Raw genomic sequence first — 27,688 nt, 5'->3', positions numbered from 1 at the left:
GCAAGATGAGAGGGCCGCGCTAGCTGATCCCCGACGTTCCTTCCAGCGTGACGTCCTACGGTTTGGGGAGCCGGGCCTGCCCCGATCCCCCGGGCCCGTCCCCCTCCCCCTCCTCCTCCCCCTCTCGCAGCTGCCCGGCCCCTTTAAGGGGCGGTGCTTGGCACCGGGCCCCCGCGGCCCGGGCAAAAAGGCTGGGACTGGGCCGCCGGGGGCGGCGGGAGAGTGGGTCCGGACACCCCTCCAAGCGCGCCGCAGGCTCGGGCTCCGGAGGCACCATGAGCGGCCGGGTCGGGGACCTGAGCCCAAGGCAGGAAGAGGCTCTGGCCAAGGTGAGCTGGCTCCGCTGCCGGCCCGGGCAGTCCCCGGGGGTCCCGGCGAGTGCGGATGGTGCGCCGCCCACCTGCGCGCTCTGCCCGTGCCCGGCACCCCAGCCGATCAGGCGGCGGGCAGCACGGTGAGGGTGGCGCAGACGCGGTCCCTTCCCCCGTGCATGCTACGGCTGCCCGGTAGCTGGGCCGGGAGGGTAACCTGGGATGCAGGGGCCAACCTGGCTTGGGTTGGCCTGGGATGCGGAGGGCAAACCGGGCTGGGCTGGGGAGGCCCGACTGGGGCGGGGTGGGGGCAGAGGGCAGGCAGAAGTGGGATGGGGAGGGCAGACGCGTGCGTGTGTGTGTGTGTGTGTGTGTGTGTGTGGGCAGGCAGAGATGGGATGGGGAGAGCAGGCTGGGAAGTTCCCCCCTCTCCCTTCTTCCCTTCTCTCCTCCCCCCTTTCCTTCTCCCTTCTCCCCCTCCCCCCTCGTCTGCCCTTCCCTCCCCTGGAGAAAAGCGTCGCCCCGGGGTTCAGGAAGCCTTCCCCAGCACAAAGGAGGCTTTCAGGCTGGGCAGAGTAGGTGCCTCGCCGCCCTCCCCCTCCTTCCTAGAGGTCGCGGAGAAGGCGGGGGAGGGTTCTTCTCACACGGTTTCCTGGGAGGGGGGTCACCTCCCGAGGGAGAAGAGAAAGGGGCATCTCGTCCTGGAAGGAGCGGGGACCAAGAGGAGGCGCCAGGGACGGAGGGGCAGGGGCATCTCCTGGCACCCGGGCTGCTTCTCCTTTCTTGAAGGTGTGGGCAGAGAGGAAGCGGCTCTCCCAGAAGCCGGGGCCCTTTCAGAGCCAGGGGAGCAGAGGGGAGGGGGAGAGTTCTGCTTCTGCTCCCGCGACCCTCAGCACCAGATGAAAACTTCCTCTGTGCCTCCCAGTGAGGGAAGTAGGCTGAGAGAAGGGAATTCGGTGCTGCCCGCGGCATTCTGGCCCAGGTTCGAGAAGCCTTGGGCCAGTGAGTGGGTGGAGGACCAGTCTGGCCCAGCCCTCAGCTCCTGGGGTCCGAGCCAGTTGGAAGACAGCTCACCTGGACTAGGGCCACCCCTACCCCCAGCCCCTGCTGAAAGCTGGCTCCCTTCCTTGTTGACCGGGCAGGAGGAGATGGTGAAGGACCCTCCGGAGCGCTGACCTTAGTGCTAAAGTCAATCCCATTCCACTCTGGGCTCTCCGGACCCTCTGGGCTGACATTGGAAGTTCTAAGGCCCCTCCCAGATCTAAGATGTTGTGTGTCGGGTTCCCTCTGAGGCCGCCTCTCTTTGGGCTCGAGGGAGGGCCCCTGTGCCTTCCACAGCCAGCGTCCTGGTCCCCTGTTCTGCTATCCCAGCTGGGACTTTCTTTTGGGGGATTCTTGGGTCCCTAAAATAAGCCCCTGCCGGCTTCTGTCTCTTGGTTACTTGGTCCCCTGGGGCCCTGCTTTCTGACGGGGCTGATTGGTTCTTTGGCCCTCGGGTTTGGGGCCCTTCTGGCCTGGGTTGGCAGTGCCCGGGGAGACTCAGCCCTGCATGCCACCCAAGGAGGGGGTGGTCGAAGGTGGGGCCAGCCAGATCCTCCTTGGGCCATCCCCCTGACCTGCCAGGGTCACATGGGGGATGGGATTAGCCTAAGATTAAGGCCTGCCTGGGAGCTCTGAGGAAGTTGGCTTTGCCCTCCCCCGAGGGGGGGAGGGTGAGGGGGCAGAATGGCCTCAGGCCCTGGGGGAGGTTGGGGTGGCTGGTGGAGGTGGCCGGCTCCCATTGGCTTCCTTCGGTAGCTGCCCTGAAAGGTGAATGACCAGTGGGATGTGTCTGGGGGCACGAGGGCAGGTGAGGGAGCCAAACATCACTTCATCGAGGTCTGTGCCGGTCCAGGATGGGGGCAGGGTGAGGGGTGGGGGATGGGCCAGAATGGTTGGAGAGTCAAGTCACCAAGCATCCTTCAAGCACCTGCTGTGGGCCTGGCACCTTGGCGGCTCTTGGAGCAGGATGTGTGAAAAGCCAAGGGAGCCCGGGCTGGGGGGGTGGGGCCGAGAGCTCACTGCTAATGACACGTTGTGGTCCAGCCACCTCACTCAAAGAGAAGGGACCCAAGACTGCCTTCAGGGCCTGCTGCTGGCCAGGCTCTCTGACCTCCTTTATTCTGAACCATCCCCAGGGAGGGGATCCTCAAAATTAGGCCCCTCTGCTCCCCATATTTTTTCAGACAAAAAGGCTGAGACTAACAGAGATTTCGTGACTTACCCAAGGATACCCAGCCCGAGAATGTGACAGCTGGGACTTGGCCAGGGGCCTTCTGACCCCCAGCCCCCCACAGCTAGTGTCTGGGTCCCGTGTGTGTGTGTGTGTGTGTGTGTGTGTGTGTGTGTGTGCATGCACATGCACACACACACCTATCTGTCTGTCTACTTCTTTGAGGCCATTTTAGGATGGGCATATTGGCAAACTGAGAAGGGGGATGCCACATCAGGGAGAGTGGTAGACTTGGGTCAGAGGCCAGGACTCAAGTGCCCTTGGGTGACCCTGGGCAAGGGACCCTGGGTCCCAGGCCTTTTGGTCTCTTAAGTTGCAGAGCAGGTACCATTTGTAAAGAGAGTTTCTTCCCCAGCCTCAGACCTTTTTATTAGCTGTGTGACCCTGGACAAGTCACTTAATCTCTGTCTACCTCAGATTCCTCATGTGTACAATGAAGATAATAATAGCACTTCCCTCCCAGGGTTGTTGTGAGGGCCAAATAAGGTTAGAGTTGTACAGTGCTAAGCGCAGTACAGGTATACAGTAGGTTCTTGATAAATGCTTATTTCCTCCTTCCTTGCTTCCCTGCCTCCCTCCCTTCCTCCTTTCCCTCCCTCCTTTCCCCCCTCCCTCCCTTCCCCCCTTCCTCCCTCCCTCCTTCTCTTCCTTTGAAGTTCCCTATCCTAGTGAGAGCAAAAGTCTGGTCCAAAAAAAAAAGTTTGACAAACTAGGGCAAGCCCAGACTGGGTGAGTGAGTAGATGGTGGTGATGGTGGTGCTAACAATAACAACAACAAGAACAAGAACAAGAGTTGACATTTTATTGAGCTTTAAGCTTTTCATAGTTCCTTCCAAGTGTTATCTCATTTCATCCTCTCGACAAAGCAGGTGCTATGATTGTTTCCATTTTGCAGATGGTGACACAAGGGCTAGAAAGGTGAAGTGACTTCCTTTGGTGGGCCAGGGTGCTAAGGGAACTGGGGAGGCGTGAGTGAGTTAACCCCTACACTGCCACTACACCAGCTGGGCCTCTAGAGCAGGAGGAAGTGGTCCAGACCTGGGGCAGTTGGGGTTCATTTGGCCCCTCAGTGAGAGCCAGCTGGGGGCCCTGGGGACCAGAAGAGTAGAAGAGTGCTCTTTGGGACTCAGGTGGGGAGCACCAGAGACTCCTGAGGATGCCCTTGCCTGTGGTTTTTAACTTTTCTGCAGGTGGCTCTGAACATTTTTTCTTGAGCTGGGTTTTTATTTTTTGTTCTTTTTGGTTTTTTTTTTAAGCCTTGGGAGCCGCTTCTCCTTGGGGGATTGGAATATATTTTTAGGAAGAGGAGTTTTTGAGCCCTGGGGCAGGTCCCAGTGCTGGTACAGTTGGTCAGCAGCTCTTTGAGGCAGGGGCTATCAGTGCCCCCTTTTTACAGAGGTAGAAGCAGTGCGCTATAGTGGATAGCCTCAAAGCCCAGAAGCCCCAGGTTCAAATCTAGCCCCTGACATATCCAGACTGAAGTCACTTAAGTACCTGGGGCTCTTCCATGGTATGTGGCGGAGGAGAAAGAGGCGCTAGCTTCCTGCCCAGCAGCTCTGCCAAGCGGCTGCCTCCGCATCTCACTGGAGCCTCAGAACAGCAGGGTGAGGGAGGGCTGCTTCTCCCCATTTCACAGATGGAGCCCCAGGATTGGCTCATGTTAGAGATGGGGGTGGGACCCAAAGCATCCTGACTCTGAGGTCCAGCTCTCCATCCCCGACAAGGGGCGGTCATAAGAGGGCTCATTGAAGAAGCTAGGGCAGGGGAGGGTTGGCATGGAGAAGGGAAGACCAGGGGAACTGTAGGGTTCAAATATTGGAAGAGATCCATCAAGTCAATCAACAAACATTTGTTAAGCTCACAGGGTACTGAGGAAGGGGGGTTTACCTTGTGCTGCTTAGCCTGTGGAAGGTAGGATGAAGAGCAATGTGGGAGGTTGTTGGCAGGTAGATTTTGGGTACGTTGTAACCATTATGAGCATAGACTAGTGAGTTCCCTGTCACTGGAAGTATGCAAGCAGGGGCTGGGTGCTTGAAGTAGGAAGTTGAACCGGACAGTTGATGGATCCCTGAGTTTGTGATCTCTAAGGGCTCTCATCTTAGGAGGCTCTGGAGAAAGGCCAGTCCTGTGGGGTGGGGCGTGGGGGCCTGGTGGTCAGGAGGTAGGTCCTTACCTGTGTCCTACCTTTCTCTGTAGTTTCGGGAGAACCTCCAGGATGTGCTGCCCCTGTTACCGACCCCGGACGACTATTTCCTTCTTCGATGGCTCCGAGGTGAGCTGGGGTGGGGGAGCAGAGCTGGCGGGGGCCAGGAGCTTCTCATCAGGCTGACGTTGGAATGTCATTCCTTGGAAACCCCAATGCTTCTGGAGTTCTGAGATCTGGATCTGCAGTATCCTCTGGGTATCCCTTAGAACATTAGAACCTGAACCGCCCAAGCTAGAAGGACCTTTAGAGTGCTGGGACCAGAAGGGTCCTTAGAACCCAGACTCTGGAATGCCACAGCTGAGAGGAACCTTAGAATCTAGAACCTGGGGTATCAGTGCCCATAGAACCTGGAATGTCCAAGCTAGAAGGGCCTTTAAGAGTGCCAAGGTCAGAAGCGTCCTTAGAACCCAGACTCTGGAAAGCCAGAGCCAAGAGGAACCTTAGAACCTAGAATGTCAGAACTTGGAGGACCCTCAGAGGGAATATAGACCAACTCCTCATTTTACAGACAAGGAAGGGGAGGTTCAGATGGGAAATGATTTGCCCAAAGTCACAGGCAGTGAGAGAGGCAGGATCCCTTGTCCCTCACCTGCTCTGCTCACTGAAGCTGGGGCCATGCCCTCCCTGCTGTCAGATGGATTGGAGGGGTGGGGTGGAGGAGAATCTGCAGCCCCATCAGTCAAGGGCAGAGCAGGGGATGAGAAACTGGGAGCCTGGTCTCTGGGGGCGGGATGCTCCTGGTGGCACAGTTGGAGAAGGGGGTGGGGAAGGAACGTCGGTGCCCCTGGGCCCCGGAGAGCCCATCCTGACCTGGATCCAAGGGGTGGGGGTGGGGATGGAGGCCCCGCCCAGGGTCCTGAGAGAGCCCCAGGGCTGCGGCAGGCCCCCACCAACCTCATCCTTCTCTAGCTGCGGCTCCTCTCTCTCCCTCCCTTGGACTTGGTCTCTTCCGTCTCTTGGAGGCAAGTTGTTGGCTGCTTGCCCCTAGCCGGCTTGGCCCGGTGAAGTGGGAGGGGAGAGGAGGGAGTGATGTTCTCATCACCCTCTGCCCTGAGCTTTGGCTGAAGCCATCTAGGAGGTTGGAGGCCAGAACGTGGGGAGGGGGCAGACCCTTGGGGTATCTAGTCCCCTGGCTTCTGGCTCCCACCTGCCCCTTGTCCAAAGAGAAGGAGCTACCAGCAGCAGCAGCCTGAGCAGCCAGCAGGAGACTGGGGAAGTGAGAAACCCAGGCCCACTTAAAGGATCATGGCAGCTGAGTGAGGGCCACAGGGCAGACACCCAGAAAATGGCCCAGCATCTTTCCTGTGGTTTCAGGGAGGCTTCGAATAGCAGTTTCTTTTTTATCGTGTCTCAGGGGAAGGGTCTGGCTGGTTCTCCCTCCCTGGAGGGATTGTGGTGAGGGCCGTGGGGTTGGGACAGAAAGTGGAGCTGCCTTTATAGTGTGGCAGGGAGCCAGGGGGAGCTGGGGCAGTCCCCTGGCACTGGTTGTGGGCCTGAGCTGAAGGTTCTCTTCCCCAGGAAGAGAGTTTGGGCTCCTGGGTGGTGCCAGGCGGGAGGACAAAGGTCAGGCAGAAGACCCTGGAGGTTGGACCCTGCTTGATAAGTGGCTAACAGGAGCTTTTTCCTAAGATAAGGTAGCTCACAGTTTACTTTAGCTCCCTGAAGAGATAAGGGCTCTGGGGGATGCCCGTCTCCATGGGTTCTTCTCCCTGGCTTTGCTGGGCTCCCCACTCCTGCCCCAAGCCTCAGACTTTCATCCTAGAGTTTCTCAGCACCAAGGAAGAAAGCTGATTGTCGGGAGACCTGGATGTGAATCCTGTCTCAGACCTTTACTCTGGTCAAGATACCTAATCTCCCTCAGCCTCTCTCAGTTTCTTCATCCATGAAATAGGTATAACCACAAGCCCTGACTCCCAGGGTTGTTGTGGGGATCAAATAATTTTCATCAAGTACTTTGCAGACCCGAAGGGCCGGCTGGATGAGGCAGTGTTGTTATCCTGCCCTCAAAGCATGTCTGTACTGGCCCATGGTCTTAGCTGCTCTCTCTCTCCCAGAGGGGCCATCACTTGCTGAGGGTCATAGAGGCGGCAAGACTTGAACCCAGGCCTCCCTCACTCTGAGGCTTTCTCTCCTTATTCCTTCATGATGATGAGATAGCAATCATTACCATTCCTGCCATTGTTAGTGGTATAATCTTGGGGCAAAGTCACTCCCCCCCTTAGAGAGATGACAGCATGCAATGGAAAGATCGATAGGTCTCCAGGGACAAAGGACTTGGGTTCCAAACCTCTTTCTGGTGCTGTGTGACCTTGGGCAAGTCACTTGGGCAGATTGCTCTGGACCTCCATTTCTTCCTCTGTAAAAGGAGATAGTTGGACTAGATGGTTCCCTGACATCCTTGTTTTCATTGTACAATCGTTTTTCAGTCATATCCGACTCTTCATGACCCTGTTTGGGGTTTTCTTGGCAAAGATGCTAGAGTGCTTTGCCATTTTCCTTCCCCAGCTCATTTTACAGATGAGAAAACTGATGCAAACAGGGTGAAGTGACTTGGCCAGGGTAACACAGCTAGTTAAGTGTCTGAGACCAGATTTGAATTCTGGAAGATGAATCTTCCTGACTCTAGGCCCTGAGTTCCTTACCAGAACTAGGTGTGGGTATTATCAGAGGCTCTCCCATGCCTAAGGTTCCATTCATCCCCTCCCTCTCCTTGGGGGATAATGTAACTCACCAGAAGAAAACTTCCAGGGCCTAAGAAACATTCGGTCTCTTGGGGCCTCTGGATAATAATGACCCTTGTGTTTCTGAGGTGCTCTTGAAGCTTGCTCAGTACATTTCTTCCTTCTCCAAACCTGGGAGGTGGATAGTATAGGTGTTCTAGTATTTATTTCTTTTTTAAATACAAGGAACTAGGGCCAACTGGGTAGTTCAGTGGATAGAGCATTGGCCCCGGAGTTGCAAGGACTAGAGTTCAAATCTGGCCTCAGATGCTTACTAGCTGTGTGACCCTGGGCAAGTCACTTAATCCCAATTGCCTCCCCTACAAAAAAAAAAAAAAGTAAAATTAAGGAAATTGAAGCTGAGGGGATCACACTGAATTAGGCTGGTAGGAACCTAGCCAGACCTAGAAGGACCTCTGGGACCATATCACCCAATTCCATCATTTTACAAAGGAAATGACTTGCCCAAGGACATACAGACCTTCAGGAAGCCTCAGAGATGTTGAACCCGGGTCTAATCTGGAAGGGACTGTACAAGGCATGCTCTCTGACCTCTTAATTTTACAGAGCAGGGACGAGGTCACAGAAAAGACAGAGCTGTTGTCTGAATTCATGTTCCCTGATGCCAGAGTCAATAATGCAGAGACAACAGGGGCAAAGTCCAGTGTGGCCAAATCAGTGACTCTCCTGCTTTGTAGGGGACTCTGGGAGACAGATCCAAGGTTTTTCGAGGCTCCGTTGCCCTTCCATCCCTGGGGATGCCCCTTCCCCAGGCCTAGCCTCTTCTCCTTCCAGGCGGCCCTGGCCACCTTTGAACACCCAGGTCCATGGGTCAAAGTCCTCCAAGGAGGAAGATAAGCCTGGTGCAGGGGGAGGGCTGGCTGATAAAGGAGCTCAGGGTTCACCTGCTTTGGGGACAGAGAAAGACCAGCAGAAGTTCCTGAACCTGGAACTGTAGTTCTGATCCCTGCTGACCCCAGGGTGGACCTGGGTCAGCTTAAGGCCAGTGCCCTGGGTGGGATTATGATAAAATCATAGGCTTGAGACTTCAGGGGACCTGAGAGACCATCAAGAGCCCAGGCTGACCCTCCACCCACAAAACCTGGCTTCCTCTCATTCTTTTAGTTATCATGACAATCACTACTACTACTACTACTACTACTACTACCTGTGTGACCTTGGACAAGTCACTCTCCTCATTTTACAACAGAGGAAACTGAGGTCTACTTCCCCAAACTTGGCCTCTTTGCTTGACTCCAAGACCCCTTCTAGGGAAAGAATCTTAGCTTCTCCTAAACCCAAGGTCCATTGAGTGCTTCTTCTCCTAAGGACTGAGGAGACAAATGATCCAGGATGGTTGGGGCTGATGGCTGGAAGAGGAAGGGTGTGGAAGGTAGAAAGAGTGGCCTCCCCCCATGACCCAGTCTGTCTTTTCTTTGTAGCTCGAAGCTTCGACCTGCAGAAGTCAGAGGCCATGTTGAGAAAGGTGAGGCTCCCTTTCAGCTCCTTAGCTAGCCCCTCAAATCCGCCCTTTCTCCTCTCCTCCAGAGTCCCTTCACTCTGTCCCCAAAGGATTGTTCTGGTGAAATCACTCTGTTAAACCTTGAAGGCGTCTGTGCCCTGCATGAAGCGAGTGCCTTCACTGAGTTGAATCAGAACCAACCCTTCACTCCCTCTAGCAGCCCAGACCCCGAAGGCTCCTTAGGAGATATTCTTCCAGGGTTGTTATGACCCCCCATATTAATCTCCCTGTGATCTGCCTGCCAATGAGACTCCCTTAGCTAAGCCAGACCTCAGCCCGCTCATGCAGCCGATTTACAAAGGGCTTTTCTCATGACAACTCTGTGAGGTAGAGAGTGTTGGGTTATTATCTCCATTTTACACGTGAGAAACTGAGGCTTAAGTGATTAAGGGACTTGCCCATGGGTATGTGGCTCTTGTTGAGGGTGGGAGGGTTTTGAACTTAGGATTTCCCAGGTGCTCTGGTCCAAAGTAACATGCTCAGGGGCAGTTAGGTGGCGCAGTGGATAAAGCACTGGCCCTGGATTCAGGAGGACCTGAGTTCAAATTCGGCCCCAGACACTTGACACTAGCTGTGTGACCCTGGGCAAGTCACTTAACCCCTATTGCCCTGCAAAAAACAAAAACAAACAAAACAAAGTCACCAAAGTAATGTGCTCCCTCTTGGGATTGGAAATTGTCCCCTTGACATTACCTGGGAGGGTCCAGGGTCCCCTCCAACCCACAATGTGGCATTGGAGGAGGAAGTCAGTGGAGGGCCTATAGCAATGGGAGCCATTATTATGGTGCTGGTGGTTGTGATATTATCTGTGTGGGCATACCCTCTACTGTTGCAGATTGTAGCCCAGCCAGACCTTCTCCTCTCTGATGACTCTTACCCATTTTCTCAGAATATTCTCATGAGCAATTTGGGGCCCTAACTCCTGCTCTCTGCCCGAATACTGAGGAAAGAGGAGCCAGTCAGAGACATTGTGTGGATACCAGTGGAGCGTGAGGGCTACCCATTGGTTATGTGGAAATCTGGTCTCCTGGCTGCTCATTTAGACTATTTTTATTATCATTGAGAACAAGTCCCCAGGACACTGGACATTATCAGGGTCACTAGAAATTTCGGTCTTGCAGGAGAGGAAAGGAGTAGATGAGGAACTCTCTCCACCTGATAAGATTAATGTTACATGGTCCCATTTTTTTTTTTTTACTTTTTTTTTTGTGAGGCAATTGAGGTTAAGTGACTTGCCCAGGGTCACACAGCTAGTAAGTGTCAAGTGTCTGAGGTCAGATCTGAACTCAGCTCCTCCTGACTCCAGGGCTGGTGCTCTATCCACTGCCCCACCTAGCTGCCCCTCCATGCTCCCATTTTTAGAGTGATTGCCATTTTACAAAGTTTTCTCTCTGTGAGAGAGGGGGAGAGGGGAAGCTGGATCCCAGAGAAGGCAAGGACTGAGCAACAATCACACAGCCAGGATATGGTGGAATAAGGATCTGAATCCAGTTCTTGTAGCTCCCGGTTGAGTTGGCTCGCTGCAGTGCACTGGGGGTTGTGGCCCTCGTGGAATGAACACATTCAGAACACTGGCCTCTGTGTGTGTGTGTGTGTGTGTGTTTGTGTTTTCACAGCATGTAGAGTTCCGGAAACAAAAGGATATTGAAAATATCATGAGTTGGCAGCCCCCAGAGGTGAGGATGAAGTAGCATCACCCTGGTCCCCACCAGCCCCACAGCCCACCCAATTCCATTTCTGCCAGCCCCCAAAGGGGTGGGATACTAGGGACATGGGGTGTACCCAGAGTCCCTCGGGGCTGCCCTGGGGCAGGGCTAGCTGAGTGCCTCCATCCCAGGCCCTCCCCTCCTTCCTCTAAGCTCCCATGGCCAGGCCTTGGACAAGGCTCTGAGGGGTGGGTGGCCTGCTGCCCGTGTTTGCCTCCAGGTAGTCCAGCAGTACTTGTCCGGTGGGATGTGCGGCTTTGACCTTAACGGCTGTCCTGTCTGGTATGATGTCATTGGGCCCTTGGACGTCAAGGGGCTGCTGCTCTCTGCCTCCAAGCAGGATCTGCTCAGGACCAAGATGAGAGACTGTGAGATGCTCCGGCTGGTCTGTGCCCAGCAGTCGGAAAAGGTGGGTAGGACGGCCCTGCCCTTGGGATCACACATCCTCCCTGTAAGGGGAAGCCTGGCATGGACCCCTCTGCCATCTTGCTGGGTGATGAGGAGCCGCAGAAGGGCCATCAGGTGACAGGCATTTATTTTATTTTATTTTATTTTTGGTGAGGCAACTGGGGTTAAGTGACTTGCCTAGGGTCACACAGCTAGTAAGTGTCAAGTGTCTGAGGTCGGATTTGAACTCAGGACCTCCTGAATCCAAGGCCAGTGCTCTATTTACTGCGCCACCTAGCTGCCCCCACGACAGGCATTTATTAAGCACTTACTGTGTACCAGGCTTCAATATCAAGAAAGGCAAAACCTTAGGCCCTGTCCTCAAAGAGCTTATAATCTAATGAGGGAGAAAGGTTGTGTGTCACCATGTACAAACAAGATACAGACAATGGAGGGAAGGTAATTTTGAAGGGGAAGACAGTTGGGGTGGGGGTTTGGAAAGGCCTGCAGAAGGTGGGCTTGGGGCCGAGTCATGAAGGAAGCTGGGAAAGTCCAACTGGGAGGGGAAGGGCTAGAGCATTTCAGGCATGGGGCACTGCCCGTACAAAGGTCTGGAGGTGGGAGATGAAAGGTCATGTTGGAGGAACAGTGTCACTGGACCTGGAGTTCATGGGGCAGGGGAATGTGTGAGAAGACTAAAGAGAGAGGAACACGTACCTTGGGAAGGGCTTTAGATATCAGGCTAAGGATTTCATATTGAATCTGCCTATTGGGAGTCGGGGGTCTGGATTCTGGATTTATCACTAAGCCTCTTCCCTTTCTGGGAAATGAGGGGACCAGACTAAATGATGGCTGAGACCCCTCCCAGCTCTCATATGTTATATTCTAAGGCCCCTCCCTGTCTGACTTGCCCTGATCTAGGTCCCCTCCCAGCCCTGCCATGCCCCTGAGAAAGTGGGTGAAGGAGGATTGGGGGGCATTATGTTGAGTCTTTTAGACAGGCCCCTCCTCTCTTGTCTCCCGCAGCTGGGGAAGAAAATAGAGACCCTGACTATGGTGTATGACTGTGAGGGGCTGGGCCTCAAGCACCTCTGGAAGCCTGCGGTAGAGCTCTATGGGGAGGTAAGAGAACCAGAGCTTCTCGCTTCAGGCTTGGCCGGGGACAGTAGGGCAGGGAATAAGCATTTATTAAGCGCTTAGTATATGTCAGGCACAGTGCTAAGGGCTCCCTCTAGACTAGGGTCTAATGACTGCGAGAGTCAGTTAGCTTCCTTGGGACTCAGTTTCCCCATCTGTAAAATGAAGGGCTTAGATCTAATGGTGTCTAAGGTCTCTGAGTCTACACACGGGCCTCTGACATAGAAACGTGGCTTGTTTTTTACAGTCAAGTAGCTGTGGTTGAAGGAGATGGGCGGGGGCTGGCCACTTGGCCTGGGCAGCTGAGTTGGCTTGGCTCACTGGCTCCGGGGTCCCTGGACAGATCCAAGGCTGTCCCACAATACTGGCTCACAGGGCCCAGAGTTGTTCGGCCTTCTTTCCTTTAGTTGTAGGCGATGTTCGGCCTCTGCCCCGACTGTCCAGGTGGAGGCCAGGACTGGGGAGGTGGTATAGCAGGGGCCGGGTCATCCTCTGCCAGCTGGCTGCTCAGAGAAAGGTCAGGAAGACTAGGTGGGGCTAGAGCTGGGGCTTGGTGCAGCCCTGCCTACAGAGAGAAAGGGGCTAAGAATGTAACGGGTCTCTTCATTCTGCCTCCAACCCACCTCCCCCAGTTCCTCTGCATGTTTGAGGAGAATTACCCAGAGACTCTCGGACGCCTCTTTGTTGTGAAAGGTAAGTAGGGGGCTTTGAATGGTGAGGCAAAGGGGAAGGTGATGTGGGCACGACTGATGTACAGAGGTCAGTGAAGAGGAGGCCCAGTGGATGGACCCGGAGTTAAACTTTGGCTACCAGAGGGTGGTGAGCACAACCATGAGGGTGATCACTAAGGGGCTTCTCATCCTCATGTCCCCAGATGCCAAGGGCTTCATTTGTTCATTCAGCAACTGATTATTAAGCGCCTGCAGCATATAGAACACTGTTCTGGGCACAGAGGGAGATGATGCTCAGCTTGTAAACACTCATGCTTGAAAAGGTCTGGGTTCAAATCCCACTTCTGACATTCTAGCTGTGTAACCATAGGCAAATTCTTTTCCCTCTCTGAACCTCAATTTTTTACTCTGCAAAATGGGGATGATCTTTGTACTTTGAACTCACAGGGTTCAGCTGATTTAAGGGGTGTGAGGCTCAAAGGTTTACAAAGTCATTTGTAAATCTTAAAAGGGCTTTAAGCACCCACTGTGTTAGGTGCTGGGGATACAGACAGAAATGAAACCATCTCTGCCCCTAAAGAGCTTACATTCCATAAGCCCTCTCAACACTAGGGGAGAGATCAACCCCTCAACAAGCATTTATTAAGCACCTGCTGTATTCCAGATGTTGTGCTGGGTCCTATGGGGAGAGGGGTAGAAATACAAAAATGAAACAATGTCTTCCCTCCAGAAGTTTACATTCTATAAGCAATCTCCATAAAAGGGGATGACTCAGTTCATCAATGAAACTAGCATTTATTAAGCACCTGCTGTGTACCAGATGCTGTGCTATACAGTCTCTCCCCTCAAGGAGCTCACAGTTGGAGAGTGGGGTTAGGCAGAAAATAATGCAGTTCATGGATAAGTAAATAATTAGGGAGGGAGGGGAAAGGTGCTGGTAATAGAGGAGAGCTAGGAAAGGCTTTTTGCAGGAGGCAGCACTTGAGCTGATCCGTGACGGTGGAAGTGAGGAGGGAGTGAATGGGGGGGAAGAGGAAACAGCTTGTGCAAAGGTGTGGAGGCGGGAGATGGAATGTTGTGTATAGGGAACAGTCCGTGGGCTGGTTTGATTGGAATGTAGAGAGCATGCAGGGGAGGCATGTGGGAGCGGTCGCCTATTGAAGTCAGGGACTGTGCCTTATTTCCTGGGCTCTTGGGTCTAGAGTTTGGAAGGGACCTTGAGGTCACCTAGTCCAGCTTCCTTAATTTTTTGCAGATGAAGAAGCTGAGGTGTTTTCTACCCTCCTGCGAGGTGTCTTTGCCTAAGTAGGGTTAAATAAGTGTTTTCTTTAATGGGTTAGGTAGTCATTGTACCCCAGGACCTTGTAGACTGGGAGGATAGGGTGCTAGGAGAGATGATGAGGGAAGAGAACACCCCCTGCTGGGGGGGGGGAGAGGTAGGACAGGAGAGGTCAGTCTGGAGGCCTTGGCATTGACTTTGGGCTTTCAGGGGTGTGAGAGGAGAACAGGAGTTTGGGGCCTGACTGAGGTCCCACTGCCCAGGGACTAGGGAAAGCCAAGGCTTTCTACCTGGCTTCAGAGGACAACCCTGGAACTGGTCAGAGGGTGGAGGAGGCAGGCAGGTGTGCAGGTGGGTGAGTGCCCTACTCCTGACCTGGCTGCCTGGTGATTTCTCCCTGTCTGTTCTAGCCCCCAAGATATTCCCTGTGGCCTACAACCTCATCAAACCTTTCCTGAGTGAGGACACGAGGAAGAAGATTATGGTTCTGGGGGGTGAGTAGCCCCTGCTTCCCTCTGCCTCAATTCTTGCCATCTCTTGGCCTTGAAAGAAGCAGCTAGATGGCTCAATGGATAACCCTAACCCTAACCCTGGACCTGGTGTGAGAAAGACCTGAGTTTGAATCTGGCCTCAGATACTAGCTGTATGACCCAGGGCAAGTCACTTAATCTCTGTTTGCCTTGATCTATTGGTGAAGGAAATAGCAAACCACTCTAGTATCTTTGCCAAGAAAACCCCATCGACATTTTGATCCACCGGGTCATAAAGAGTCAGACGTAACTGAGTGACCACCAGCGCCTGGCCTTGAAGAGCACAGAGCTGGAACTGGCCAGGGCCAAATTGGCTTCAGGAAATGGGCTTGGGAACCTTTGGTTCTTTCTGGGTTTCCTTCCATGTCTGATGATTCTGGCCTTGCTTGGGAAGAAATCATGGCAGAATAATTTTCTCTCTTGAATTGGTCCTCCTGCCAGGGTGAGGCGAGCAGGTGTTTTGAGCCTCCCTGTCCCCACCCCTTACTGCTCCTCCCACCCCCATTTAATCTGAGCAGCATTGATTAAAGTCTCCTATGCGCCAGTGTCTACCTGGCACTGGGTATGGACAAAAGCGATAGTCCATGCTGTCAGGGAGTTTATATTCTACTCAGAGTGGATGGGGAGAACATGAACATAGATGAGAAAATACAGTAGAGAGAGAGCCCATGTGACCTTGGACGAGTCTTGACCTCCATTTCCCCCTCTGTAAAATCAGGAGGTGAGAACACTGGCTCTGGGGTCTGAGGATCTGGGTTCAAATCTTGTCTTTGATGCTTATGGCCCATGTGACCTTGGATGAATCACTATCTCTCTGGACCTCAGGCTCCTCCTCTGGAAGATGAAGGGGATGTGTTGGGATCCTTTTCAGCTCTAGGGGAAGGAAAAGGACACTGAAGGTCAAGGAAGTTCACCAAGCTAGTCAGTGACCAGGGTCGAGCTCAGGCCTCCTTGTTCTCCCAGACATCATGGATTTTCCAGCCTGCTGTGGCTGGTGTCCTGAGCTGCCCCAGCCAAATTCACCCTCTGCGGGTGACCCTGTGGGGCCTTAGGGGACAGATACACAATCGGTCCATTGCCAGGCCTAGATTCAAACCTTCCAAGATCAGAAGGTGTTCCCCTTAGCTTGGCTGTTTCTGACAGAGTCTGGGCCACTTCTGAGTCAGAAAGAGGCTGGATGAAGGATGGTTACAATCCAAAGAGAAAGGGCTCTTCAAATGTGGGCAAACAATAATATCTAACAATTCTTTGGTACTTTGTGAGGTCTGCAGAGCACTTTGCATATATTATCTCACTGGATCCCCACAACTAGGTAAGGTATTCCCATTTTATAAGTGGGGAAACCAAGGCAGGGAGAAGCGAAATGGATTGTCCAGGGTCACACAGGTTAGGGTCTCCCTAACTAGCCTTCTCTCTACTTCACCACCTAGCATTGTGGCTTGATCAAGAGCCACCTCTAGGGAATAAGCCTAAAGAGGATCCCTGTATCTAACAGGGGACTGGACCAAAAGACCTCTGAGGCCTGTATTTCTGAGGTTCTGTGGTTTCTCATAGTCTTTTTTTTTTTTTTTTTTGGTGAGGCAATTGGGGTTAAGTGACTTGCCCAGGGTCACACAGCTAGTAAGTGTTAAATGTCTGAGGCCGAATTTGAACTCAGGTCCTCCTGACTCCAAGGCCGGTGCTCTATCCACTGTGCCACCTAGCTGCCCCCCCCCCCTCATAGCCTTAAGATACTGTGAGGTGAGTGATTTGGGGGCTGGGTAGAAAACAGAGGCCTCAGGGAGGTTGGCTAATGTGACGAGGGTAGGGCCAGCCAACCTTTCCAGCACTGAGCTCAGGTTATTCTTTCACCTTGAGATTCAGAGAACCCTTCGTTTTTTCATCTTGGATTTTAATATTAAGTGCCTATTACATGCCAGACGGGTAAAAGACGGTGCCTGTGAGAGCCCCCAGGTGAATGGGGGCGACATCTATGGAGAAGCTAAATACAGGACCCACTGGAAATAATGGTGCCTCTGCCCCTGGGTGATCCTGCTGTCTCCTTGTTCCACCAGCGAACTGGAAGGAGGTTTTACTGAAGCACATCAGCCCAGACCAGCTGCCCATGGATTACGGGGGCACCATGACTGATCCTGATGGGGACCCCAAGTGCAAATCCAAGGTATGGGGCCTCCAGGGTCCGGAGGGGAGGGGGCGGGGTAGAACTGGGGCAGCACTTCTCCTCCCCCTCCCATCCCCCCACTCACCCCCTGGGCTCCCTGCAGATCAACTACGGGGGTGAAATCCCCAAGAAGTATTACATCCGGGACCAGGTAAAGCAGCAGTATGAGCACACGATCCAGATCAGCAGGGGCTCCTCCCATCAGGTGGAGTACGAGATCCTCTTCCCGGGTTGTGTCCTCAGGTAAGGGAGGGCCCAGGCCCTTCAGGTGCCCTACTCACCTTGCAGGGGAGGGCAGGAGCTGACTTCTTCAAAGAAGAAGTCTCCTCCATCCTTTAGTCTAGCCCTGATAGGCCTCTGCTTGGAGACCTTCAGTGACGGGGAGCTCACTATCTCCCAAGGCAGCCCTTTGGGATAGCTCCAGCTCAGAAGTTCTTCCTTCTGTCAAGCCCAGATCTGTCTTTTTGCAGCTTCTGCCCATTGCCTATGGTTCTTCAGAGCAAGTCTAGGCAGGCAGGTAACAGTGCATTTCTTAAGAACTTACTGTGTACTGGGTGCTTGGCAAAGTCCTTTTTCACATAATAGCCCTTCAAACACTTGAAGACAGCCACGAGCACTGCCTAGCACACAGTAGGCACTTAATAAGTGTTTATTGATAGATCATGCCCCGCTCTGATTCTTTTTTTTTCTCTGACTAGCATTCCCAGTTCCCTCAGTCCCTCTTCTTGTGGCATGATCTCAAAGCCCTTTCCCACCCTGATTACTCCCCATCAATGTCCTTCCTTAGACTGTGGCCTGTGGCCTGAAAACTGTATTCCACATGGGGTCTGACCAGAGCCTTGTTTTCTGGATATACCAATCAATCTACAAGCATTTATTAGGCACCTACTCTATACTACATAACATGCTAGGTGCTACAGATAGAAAAAAAAAATTAAATACAACAGTCCCTGCCCCAAGGACCTTACATTATATTGGAGGGCAGGGAATGGACACATATAATTATATATAAAATATATGCAAATTAAAGACAGGGGCTAGACCTGTGATCTCATTGGTGGAGGGGTAGGCCAGTGCCTCCTCTGTCATTTAATAGTCTTTTTTTTTGTTTTTTTTGTTTTTTTGTTTTTTTTTTAGTGAGGCAATTGGGGTTAAGTGACTTGCCCAGGGTCACACAGCTAGTAAGTGTTAAGTGTCTGAGGCCGGATTTGAACTCAGGTCCTCCTGAATCCAGGGCCGGTGCTCTATCCACTGCGCCACCTAGCTGCCCCTCATTTACTAGTCTTAACCAGTTTGTCAGAGCATCGAAAGGTTCAAGAACTCTCCAGGGTTACACTCTGGCATGTCTCAAAAGGCAGGACTTGAACCCGGAGCTTGCTGGCTGCAAGGCCAGCCCTCTAGCCACAATGCCTCATACAGAACAAGTTAATGATAATTTGGGGTGGGGGAAGAGGGGAGGAGACCCTAGCCAATGCCCCTCTTAGTGCAGCTTAGTATCGGATGACCTGGTCACAAAGTTGAGTTTTGGGACTTGAGGTCCACTGGAATCGTCAGGTCTTTTTCCATCAAACTGTTGTCCGCCAGCCGCGTGTCTTTCATTTTTGACTAGTGCAATTGACATTTTGGACCAAAGTGCAGGACTTTACATTTATGGCCATTAAATGTCGTCTAATTTAGCTTTGGCCCCAGATTCTAGTCTCTCAAGCCAGATCAGGGCTGTTGGCCCTGAGTTGGGGAGGGACCCTCGTGACTGGGGTCTGCGTCCCCTTGTAGGTGGCAGTTCATGTCAGATGGGGCAGACGTGGGCTTTGGGGTGTTCCTGAAGACAAAGAGTGGTGAACGGCAGAGAGCAGGCGAGATGACCGAGGTCCTTCCCAACCAGAGGTACAATGCCCACCTGGTCCCTGAGGATGGAACACTCACCTGCAGTGAGCCTGGAATCTGTAAGTGCTTTTCTGTCTTGACTTAAGACACCTCCCCCAGGAGATGCTTGGACATAGCATAGAATGAAGGGAGCCTTAGAACAGGGGATGTCAGAACTGGGAGGGGGCTTAGAACAGGGAATGTCAGAGCTGGGAAGGGGCCTAAGAACAGGGGATGTCAGAGCTGGGAAGGGGCTTAGAACAGGGAATGTCAGAGCTGGGAGGGGCCTAAGAACAGGGGATGTCAGAACTGGGAGGGACCTTAGAATGTGGAATGTCAAGGCTGGGAGGGGCCTGAGAACAGGGAATATCAGGGCAGGGGGTGGATGGGGCATAGATTATCTATTCCAGTTCCTCATTTTATAAATATTAAATCATAAGGTTTAGGAGATCTCCCCCTCGCCCTTCTGGGAGTCAAGATCACCTGGGTTCCAGCCCCAGAACGTGGTAGCTAGAACCCAAGGCCAGACCTGCCCAGGGCCTGAGGTCCACTAATGGTCAGAGGTTCAGAGGATTGGCTGCTGGGCAGGTGTGAGGCTCCTCTTAGCTCTGAGAATTCCCAGGAGCCCAATTAGGGAGCTCCATGTCCCTTAGCTTCCCTCTCCTTCTGACAGTGTCTGGGCCAGGCCCATGGGGAGGGGGGGAGGGCTGATGGGGCCCAGGGGAGATGATGACAGCAGCACAGAGGAGCCCCCGAGGCTCGTCTCCATGGCAGCCCAGACAGGGGGTGGACCTAAGACTCCCACTGCCCAGGTGTTCGGGTGATCAGTGCTTCCTCAGCCCTCCCTAGGCTGGCTCCCTTCTCAAGCCTGACTGCCTCTAGGCCTGAGCCTCGGGTGTACACCTCCCATCCTCCATACACTCTTCACCCACACTCATGTGCCCACCTACGCCATACCCACACTCACACCCACCCCATGCCCACACTCACCCCCCACATACCCACATTCACACCCACCCCATGCCCACACTCACCCCCCACATACCCACACCAACCCCATACCCACGCTCACCCCCCACGTACCCACCCCCACACTCATACCCACCCCATACCCACACTCACCCCCACCCCATACCCACACTCACCCCCCACATAACCATACCCACATTCACACCCACCCCATACCCACACTTACCCCCCACATACCCACACCCACATTCACACCCACCCCATACCCACGCTCACCCCCCCACATACCCACACCCACATTCACACCCACCCCATACCCACACTCACCCCCACATACCCACACCCACATTCACACTCACCCCATACCCACACTCACCCTCTCACATACACATACCCACACACCCCCCACATCCCCACACTCACCCCATACCCATGCTTACCCCCCCCCCCACATATACATCCCTACACTCCCCCCCCCCAATACCTACACTCACTTCCCCATACACCTACCCTTGTCCTAGATCCCTTTTGTTACCATCACGGTGTTTGGCCTGGAATGACGGCCTTGGAGCCCAGAAACCCCAAGCTATTCAGCCTCCTTATAGAGAGACTCTTCTGAGTCAGTCAGACTTGGCCTCTTGTGGTGCCAGGGAAGAGCAATAATCTTCCAGGTTAATCATTAAACTCGTGTTCCCGGAGCGCCCTCGGCTGGCTTTGGTGACTGGTTATCTTTCTGGAGCCTGAAACAACCCTGGGAGAGGTGCTATTCTTAGCTCTGTTCTTTAGATGAGCCGACTGAGGCCTGGAGGGGTCAGGTGACTCGGGCTGGGAGGTTGAGAGCTGGACGGGACCTTTGAGTGGCCCAAGCCCTGATCTTAGAGACGTGGACAGAGGGGCCGTAGCTAATAAATTTCAAGAGGAGGGATTTGAACCCAGGATTTTGTGACTCCAAGATTGGCATCTCTCCACTCTCACCTTGTAAAGCTTCTGATTCTTTCCAAAAGGGAAACTGAGGGAAGGAAGCTGCACGCCCCGGGATATGACACTCGGGCAGAGGAGAGAGCAGCCTCTAATCCCTTCCCTGGCCCGGCCCCCTCACCCTCCAGGACAGGTGCAGACTGCTGGGCTTACCCTGTCTTGGGGTCTGCAGCCCCCCTAGGATTCAGTCAACAAGCATTTATTAAGCACCCACTGTGCCAGGCACTGGGCTAAGTTCTAGGTGCACAAACACCCGCAAAAGCTCAGCCCCAGGCTGGGCCAGACGCCCCAGCGCCCCAGGTGCAGGATGGTGAGGGCTGGGCTGGCTCTTGTTCCCTCTTGGGCTCAGGTTTATCTGCAGCAGGTGCCTGGAAGGAAGCGAGGATTAGATTGCAGCCCTCCCCACTCCCTCCAGCCAAGCAGGGGGGCAGGGGAGCCAGGCCGGCCAGGCTGGACTTGGGCCTGTTAACCCTTCCCAGGCTGGGCTGGACATGGTGAGACTCAGGAGCACCCGAGGGGAGCCATGGCCCAGGGACTTGCTAGGCACAGTGGGGAGAAACAAAGAAACTGGAGGCTTGGTCCTGAGTCTCAAGGAATTCTCGGTCTCACTTTGTTCACTCACTGAAATCATTCATTCACTCCACTTAGTCATTCACTCTATTCAGCTATTCCATTCATTCATTTTCCTACTTCACTTATTCCTCTGCTCCAATTCATTCATTCACTCACTTCACTTCCTTCACTCAGCTTCATTTATCCACTCCATTCATTCATTCATTTGTTCTACTTCATTCATTCACTTAATTCATCTATTCCACTCGACTCATTCACTCATCTTCATTCATTCATCCATCTATTCTACTTCACTCACTTATTCATTCACTCATCCATTCTCCTTTACTCACTCCTTCACTCCACTTCACTCATTCATCTATTTGACTTCATTCATTCATCCATTCCACTTCACTCTGGCACCTGCTTTACTTCACTCATTCATCCACTCCACTTCATTCATTCATTCCACTTCATTCATTCATCCATTCCACTTCATTCATCCATTCTCCCATACTCATTCATTCACTCTACTTCACTCATTCATCTACTCTACTTCACTCATTCATCTATTCTACTTCATTTGTTCATCTACTCCACTCCACTTCATTCATCCATTCCACTTTATTCATTCACTTCATTCATCCATTCCACTTCGCTCCATCACCTGCTCCACTTCAGTTCATTCATCCCAGTGCCCTTGTGTATCCTAGCTCTCCATTGTGGTCTTGCCAATAGAGGAGGGGCAGCCTGATGAAGGCTAGTGTAAATAGCTTTGTACTTGCAGCCAGGAGACCTTGAGTTCAAACCCTGCCTTTTCATCCTTCCTGGCCATATGATCATGGGTGAGTCAGTTCCCCTACTCTGAGCCGTCTATAATGTGAGGGTGGTCACTGTTAGGAGGCTCCAGAGACAGAATGTACAAACAATGCCTTGCAAACCTCCAAAGCCTCTAAGGTGTCACCATTTGATGCACTTTCTGGTAGCCCTGTTAGTCTTGTATGGCTGCCTTAGGCCCCTCCATTTCTAGCAGGGTCACACAGCTAGTAAGTGTCAAGTGTCTGAGGCCAGATTTGAACTCAGGTCCTCCTGAATCCAGGGCCGGTGCTCTATCCACTGCAGCGCCCCCTAGCTGCCCCCTTGTTGGTTGATTATTAATAGTAGAAGAGGACATGTGGTAGAGTGGAGTGAATGCTAGACTTGGGCCCAGGAGGTCTGGGTTCCAGTCGAGCTCTGAGGCTTCCTGGTTATGTGACCTCATTTTCCTGCTTCTCGAGTGTGACTCCAGGCAACAAGCATTTATGAAGCACCTACTGTGTGCTGGTCACTGTGCTAAGGGCTAGGGATACAAAGAAAGGCCAAAGACAGTCCCTGTTCTCAAGGAGCTCCCAATGTCCCGAAGACACCAATGGGCAAATAAGCCAGAGACAAGGATTTAGTGGTGATGATTGGCCAAGGGTTGGCACGAGCATGGTGGGAGGTTCTAGCTGCACTTGGATGAAGTCAGGGAAGCAGAGATGAAAAAGAATAGCATTCCAGGCTTGGGGGTGGCCAGTGAAAGTGCCCAGAGACAAGAGGCCGAGAGACTTGTTGGAGGAAGCCAAGCCGCTGTCCCTGGATCTGAGGAGATCTCAGAGGCGGGGAAGAAGGACTAGGCAGACCAGACAGCGGGGGAGGGCACAGGTTAGGAAACTGAGCTGTTGGGCCTGGGTCAGGGAAGATTTAAGAGGAATGAGAGAGAAGGGCCGTCACAGGGGAAGGGGAGGTGCATTTGTTCTCTCTGGCCCTGGGCGGGGGACGGATGCAACTTAGGAAGAAGCAGGTTTTAACTTGATGGCAGCAATCACTTCCTAAGATCAGAGCTGCCCTGGAGTGGGCTTCGAGAGGGGACAGAGGACAGGAAGGCTGGACTCCATGGCCAGCCTCAGACTGTACCAGCAGATGCACTAGCGGAGTGACCCTGGGCAAGTGACTTCTGTCTGCCTCGTTTTCTCACCTGTGAAATGGGGATGCTAAAAGCACCTACTGCCAAGGGTTTGTTGTGAGGATGAGAATGAAATGAAATGATATTGATAAAAAGTCTTAGCATATAGTAGGTGCTTAAAAATGCTTGTTGCCTTCCTTCCTCTCTCCTTCCCTCCCCCGTCCTTCCTTCCTTCCTTCCTTCCTTCCTTCCTTCCTTCCTTCCTTCCTTCCTTCCTTCCTTCCTTCCTTCCTTCCTTCCTTCCTTCCTTCCTTCCTTCCTTCCTTCCTTCCTCCTTCTCTCCTTCCTGCCTTCCCTCCCTCCCTCCCTGCCTCCCTCCTTCCCTTAGAAATGGTCTATTGGGGCAGCTGGGTGGCGCAGTGGATAGAGCACCGGCCCTGGATTCAGGAGGACCTGAGTTCAAATCCAGCCTCAGACATTTAACACTTACTTACTAGCTGTGTGACCCTGGGCAAGTCACTTAACCCCAATTGCCTCACCAAAAAAACCACACCAAAAAACCAAGAAGAAATGGTCTATTTCAGGAGGTGGTCAGCTCCCCCTTACACGAATTCTTTAAGTCCAGTCAGGAGGAAGCCCCCCTCATTGGGCATGCTATAAAGCAGTTATTGTTCAGGTAGGAGCTAGACCAGGTGCCCTGGAATTCCCTGCCTGCCCAGATATTCTGTGGTCTTTGTGAAGTGGATAGAGGGATGAGCTGGGAGGCAGGAAGACCTGAATGCAAATCCTGCCACTGGCATTTAGCTGTGTCACTTAGGGCCTCGCAGACTCATTTTCCTCATCTGTCAGATTCTATGACCTTCAGGGTCCCATCCAGCCCTAACTCCAGGATCCCCAGCTCCTTTGATTCTGTGCCCTAGGGACCAAGGGGGACAATGGGGCTGAAGGGATGGAGGTGGAGGCTGGGGAATCACTGCTTGGGGATGAATGAAAAAGCACGTATTAATCACTTATGGAGCATTAAACCCCATGGTAAGGGGTGTCCCAGAGCAGGGGCTCTCGCCCTTGTTGGTGACATGCCTTCTTGGACTCTTGAGCTCCAAAGAAGACAAAACGGCCCCCACCTTCCACAGGCCTCTAATCTGACCTGTGCCTGTATCTTGGGCAGACTGCCCCTGACAGCCTTCCTCTCTGTGTCTGTCTCCTTGCAGATGTCTTGAGGTTTGACAATACCTACAGTTTCATCCATGCCAAGAAGGTCAGCTTCACAGTGGAGGTGCTGCTCCCAGACAAGGCCTCCGAGGAGACGCTACAGCAGCTGGGAGAGAAGGGGCTGGCACCTTCTCAGCAGTGAGGGCCGCCGCCACCCTGGCCCAGCCCCTGCCCAGGCCTGCTTACCCCGCCACACGACCCCACCCCCTGCAGCTCGCTATTAGGGATCTGGGTCAGAGGCTGGGACAGTGTGCACCCCTGCCTCACTTCTGGGGTACAGTTGGATCAGCCTGAAGATGGGGTGAGAGGGGGTTAACTTGGGAGGTGGATAGAGGCAGGGCAGCCCAGGAGAAGTCCCTTTTCTCTCTCCACCCTCCAACTTAACTCGGGGTCCCATGGGTGCTGGGCGCTGGTGGGATCTGACCATCCTCTGACTTGTGCCAACCTTAGTTTCTGTCCTGGGCCAGCTGCCCCAGCCTGGGGGAGAGGGAGCCAGATACTGCTGAGGGGAAAGGGTGGGGGGAGATGGCTGGCATTAGACGTCAGGACTCTGGCTCTGGGCTGTGAGCCTGGGCCCCAAGAAACACACTTCTAGAGAGAGAATAGAGGTAGCTGATATCAGGGGGGCTCAGAGGCGTAGCTGGGCCAGGCATGGGGCTGCTTTGGCCCCAGTTTAGGTCAGAAGGGGGAGGGGTCCTCCTAGACACAAGAGGCCAGGCACAGGGGCCCCCAGGCTATTCCTGACTTTAAGAGATTTCAGGGGCTCCTGTGGCCGGGGTGGCTTAATCTCTAATGAATACTGATAATTAATACTGAGAACTACCTATATCCAAGGCTTGGGCCCCTGCCCAGCACTGCCTCCTCCATTCTGTGGGAGGTAAAGGAGATGCAAAGCTCAGATAAAACATTGTCCCTGCCCTCGGGGAGTTTATAGTCTAGTAAGGTCCAAGTAAGATAAACTGGCCAACTCTAACCCAGCCCCAAGATTGGCACAAAGAAAAGGAAAGCTCAGAGTATGGAGGCCATAAAAAGCCACTCCATCAACCCTTCCACTTTAAGGAGCAGGAAACAGACCCGGAAAGGTGGAGGAACTAGATCAGGGTCGCATCCTACTAAGTCAGCAGCAAAGCCAAGACTAGACTTCCAACCTCTGTTCGGGACTCTTTCCACCCTCCTGTTGGTTCTTGACTAATGGAGGGACATAGTGGCTGGCAGGTGCATGGCTTGGGGCTGGGGAAAGCCCTGGCAAATGTAGCCATTGGTCACTTGATGCTGAAGTATCCTGGGCCAGGCTGAGCCCCCTGAGAATGCAGCAAGGATTGTCCCCTCACTTCAAAGAAATCCATTTTCCTTTAGTCAGGTCCAAACTGCTGATGGGGGTACCAGGAGGGTCAACCAGCATGACCAAGAGCCTTAGGAGCTCGGGAGTGGGGAACAGGGCCCACTGTATGTCTTTCATGGGAGAGGGGGGGTCCAGAGATGACATCCTGTGTTACCCTCCATACTCTGAGCACTTGGCTCTAGTGGGCAGAACCAGGAGTAGTGGGTAGGAAGTGGGAGGGAGGCAGACTTACTCAGTTGGTTTAAGGGCAAAAAGCAAACAACTTTCTAAAAATATGAGTTGTTCAGAAGTGGAATGGGTGACCTGGGTAGGTAGTGAGCTCCCCATCAGTGGAAATGTTCAAAAGGAGGCTGAATGGCCGCTCGTCAGGGATTTCTTAGAGAGGATACCTAGGTGCCCTTGGAACGTTTCCAGCTGTGGAGATTGCGTTATTCTCTGGAGAACGGGGCTGCTTGTGTAGTGAGCTCCCCGTCACTGGAAATGTTCAAGTGCAGGCAGGATACCCACTTGGTCAGGGATGTTGTAGAGGGGACTCTTGCTCAGGTATGGGGTGAACTAGATGCTCCCAGAGCTGGCTGCCCTCAGAATTGGGGGACCCTGGGTCGGAGGGTGTCTCGGTTTACAAATGCTCTGTTAGGAAAATTAACCAACGAATAAAGAAATCTATGTGATTCTGGCTCTCCAGCTTTTTTTCTCTGCCGTGTTGTCCTCACTATCTATCTCTGGGGGGCGCCAGAGAGCTCCAAACAGATTCTCCGACCAAAATCTCTGGTTCTGCGCCAAATGAACAGAGGCGCCTGCGCACTGGGGCTCCTGCCATTGGATGGGCTGGTGGGCGTGTGCTCCCACCATCTTTACCGAGGGCATAAAATGTAGGCTTCCAGGTGCGGGCGGAAGTTCTGTCCCCGGAACACGTGAGCCCGGCTGTGTCACGGAGGCGGCCCCACGTGGTCTGGGAGGGTCTAGGGACGTGCGGTCCCAGTGCCGGCTCTTCGGGAAGCTGGGGGCGAGGGTGGGGAGAGGGGGGATCAAGCTGGAGGAAGCCACGTGGCTCTAGGGACTGTCTCCGAATTCCATTTTGGGGGTGCGGGAACCCCCTCCTACTGACGTCCCGAAGTTTCGCCGAGGCCCCCCGCCCGCAGCCCTTGAGCTCTCAGGGGAAGCCTTTGGCCCCCTAGCTCAGAGTCCTCCTGAGCCCCTCTCCCACGAAGTTCCTTTGAATCCTCCAGGTCCCAAGGACCCTCCCACGAACCGGGTTGTTTTTTATGTTTCTCCCCTGGTTTGCCCCCACCCCCAGCCTCATGGGACGGGTTTAGTCCGAGCCCCAAGCCTTCCAAACCCCACCATAATCCCGGTTCTCTCCCAGGCTTTGTGTCAATCGACAGCCTTTTATTAAGTGCCTACTGTGTGCTAGGCACGGTCCCAGGCACTGGGGCTACAGAGGCTGAAAAATGAAACCCGTGCGTGCCCAGGAGGAGGCGGAGGGTGTGGGGGGGGGGAGGGGGCGGGGCAGGCAGTGTGCACACATCTAAATAGGGCGGGGGAGGTCAGGAAAGGCCTCAGGTACCATCCAGGTACCCCAAGGCTTGCGGTTTCCTAGAATTCCTCCGGGCTGGGTTCCCCCCTCAGCACCCCACCCCCAACCCCGCCTGGGAATCCTTCTCCCGCCCCATCTCTAAGCCCTTTCATTTCCAATGGGCCACCACGCCATTTTACAGTGATCTAGCCCCCCAGGGTCCCTGCCCCCTTGAGGCCCTCACACCTGGCTTTGGTAGTCTCCCTGTTCTCCGGTGTCCGAGGCTGCCCTACCTCCGCCCCCAGTTCCCCAACGTCCAGGAGGTAAAGGCGGTGTAGACGAGTGGAAATCAAAATAAGACAATAAGCTCTCACTACGGACAGGGCAGGGCGCTATGCTGAGCTAAAGGGATACAGAGGGCGCGGAATCA

General features: G+C 53.6%; 1 protein-coding gene across 2 annotated transcripts; it reads left to right on the top strand.

The window, feature by feature from the left end:
* The first annotated feature begins 152 nt into the window (after positions 1-152).
* SEC14L2 (SEC14 like lipid binding 2) lies at positions 153-26,413 on the top strand. Of its 2 annotated transcripts, XM_043980129.1 has the most exons (12): positions 153-329; positions 4,780-4,855; positions 8,952-8,995; positions 10,648-10,707; positions 10,958-11,146; positions 12,151-12,246; positions 12,894-12,954; positions 14,622-14,705; positions 16,796-16,902; positions 17,006-17,145; positions 18,676-18,845; positions 24,400-26,413. In XM_043980129.1, the coding sequence occupies exons 1-12, from the start codon at positions 276-278 to the stop codon at positions 24,540-24,542; spliced, it is 1,224 nt and encodes a 407-aa protein (XP_043836064.1). In that variant the 5' UTR covers positions 153-275; the 3' UTR covers positions 24,543-26,413. The 2 variants fall into 2 exon arrangements, with proteins under 2 accessions (XP_043836064.1, XP_043836072.1); XM_043980137.1 differs by lacking the exon at positions 8,952-8,995 and having other exon boundaries at positions 173-329.
* The last annotated feature ends 1,275 nt before the right edge of the window (positions 26,414-27,688 follow it).

This window comes from Dromiciops gliroides, chromosome 1, assembly GCF_019393635.1.
Source record: "Dromiciops gliroides isolate mDroGli1 chromosome 1, mDroGli1.pri, whole genome shotgun sequence".
NCBI classification, from domain to species: Eukaryota; Metazoa; Chordata; class Mammalia; order Microbiotheria; family Microbiotheriidae; genus Dromiciops; species Dromiciops gliroides.
This window is presented reverse-complemented; position numbering and strand designations above follow the sequence as displayed.